The sequence below is a fragment of the Nicotiana sylvestris genome, chromosome 10 (genome assembly GCF_000393655.2).
Source record: "Nicotiana sylvestris chromosome 10, ASM39365v2, whole genome shotgun sequence".
Classification (NCBI taxonomy): Eukaryota; Viridiplantae; Streptophyta; class Magnoliopsida; order Solanales; family Solanaceae; genus Nicotiana; species Nicotiana sylvestris.
This window is the reverse complement of record NC_091066.1, coordinates 36,530,411-36,532,347: the sequence shown is the minus strand read 5'-3', so window position 1 is coordinate 36,532,347 and position 1,937 is coordinate 36,530,411. Positions and strand designations below refer to the sequence as shown.

The following is a 1,937-nucleotide window of genomic DNA, read 5'->3' as shown; positions in this document are numbered from 1 at the left end:
ATAGATTATATTTTCCGTTAGTTCCTTTATTTTGTTTCTTCGCCTATTTTGCGATCTTTAGTGGTAGATTACATTTCAGTAATTCATTTTATTTTTCTCTCTTGTTTTCGGTATAGTGATTGTGTAGTAACTCGTAGATTATAGTGGCTTTAGTAAACGATGGTATGGTAAGGTCTTGTCCTCGGGGATGTCAGCGCGGGGGAGGGGGTGCGGGGGTAAGAGGGCTAAGGGAGCTACTAGGCTGAGAGTGGAGTCTTGGAACATAGGAACTTTGACTAGAAAATCTGTAGAGTTAGCAAAGATTCTCAAGAAAAGGAAGGTTAATGTAGCTTATGTACAGGAGACTAGGTGGGTAGGAGATAAGGCGCGGGATGTGGATAGTTTCAAACTTTGGTATTCTAGGAGGGTGGGACAGGAACGGGGCAGGTATCTTGGTTGATAAAGACCTCCGTGAACTAGTGGTGGAGGTTAGGAGGGTGAATGACAGACTGATGACTATTAAGCTAGTTGTTGGAGGTGTTACTTTGAACAAAATCAGTGTGTACGCACCTCAAGCAGGCTTGGATAAGGAAGTCAAGAGGCGTTTCTGGGAGGATTTGGATGAGATGGTGTGTGTTATCCCTCATATCGAGAAGCTTTTCATAGGAGCAGATTTCAACGGTCATATTGGAGCGACGTCTGAGGGATATGATGATGTGGATGGTGGCTTTGGTTTTGGAGATAGAAACGGAAGAGGAATGTCTTTGTTGGACTTTGCTAGAGCATTTGATTTGGTGATAGCAAACTCGAGTTTCCCAAAGTAGGGGGAGCACTTGGTCACCTTCCAGAGTTTGGTGGCCAATACTTAAATCGATTATTTACTTTGCAGGAAGTCCGATAGAGGTCTTTGCACGGATTGCAAGGTCATCTTGAGTGAGAATCTCTCGACCCTTCTTAGGCTCCTGGTCATGGGCCTTGAGATCACGAGGAAGAGAAGGAAGAGGGCGATGTATAGCCAACATAGGATTAAGTGGGAAGCCTTGATGGAAGCTAAAGCGCAGGAGTTGAGGGTCAAGCTGGTGACTATGGGGTCTTGGATGAGTAGTGGGGACGCAAGCGCTATGTGGACCATGACTGCATTGTGCATTAGGGAAGCCGCAAGAGAGGTATTAGGGGTCTCAAAGGGTTACTCTGGTGGTCACAAGGGAGACTGGTGGTGGAATGGAGAGGTGTAAGGAAAAGTGAAAACCAAGAAAGGAGCGTATCTGAATCTAGTGGAAAGTGTAGAATAGGAGGAGAAGAGGGCGAATAGGGAGCATTATAAGTTGGCTTAGAAAAAGGCAACGCTAGCAGTTACTACGGCCAAGATTGCAACTTTTAGTCGTTTGTACGAGGAACTCGAGAGTCGAGGTGGGGATAAGAGATTGTTCAGGTTAGCCAAGGCACGAGAAAGGAAGGTGAGAGACTTGGACCAAGTAAAGTGCATCCAAGACGAAGAATGTAGAATTTATCCGTTGGAAATAGCAGACCTACTTCCATAGTTTCTTGAACGAGGAGGGGGACATGAGCATTGTACTGGGTGATTTGGAACTCTCCGGGAGTCATTGTGACTTTTGGTATTGTAGGCAGATTAGAGTTGATGAAGTTGATGGGGCTATGCGTAAGATGAACAGGGGCAAGGCGACCGGGCCGGATGAAATTCCGGTGGAGTTTTGGAAGAGTGTAGGCAAGGCAGGCTTGGAGTGTCTCACTATATTATTTAATGTCATTTTTAGAACGAAGAAGATGCCCGAAGAGTGGAGGCGGAGCACGATGGTTCCTATATACAAGAACAAGGGTGATATCCAAAATTGCAATAACTATCGAGGTATCAAGCTGCTTAGCCTCTGGGAGAGTGGTAGAGCTAAGGCTGAGGAAGAGTGTATCTATTTTCGAGAACCAGATTGGGTTTATGCCGG

The 1,937-nt window shown here is 45.6% G+C and overlaps 1 protein-coding gene across 1 annotated transcript; it reads left to right on the top strand.

The window, feature by feature from the left end:
* Window positions 1-371: 371 nt before the first annotated feature.
* On the top strand, window positions 372-1,214 carry LOC104229725 (uncharacterized). The gene is made up of 2 exons (XM_009782416.2): window positions 372-799; window positions 869-1,214. The coding sequence occupies exons 1-2, from the start codon at window positions 372-374 to the stop codon at window positions 1,212-1,214; spliced, it is 774 nt and encodes a 257-aa protein (XP_009780718.2).
* Window positions 1,215-1,937: the final 723 nt, after the last annotated feature.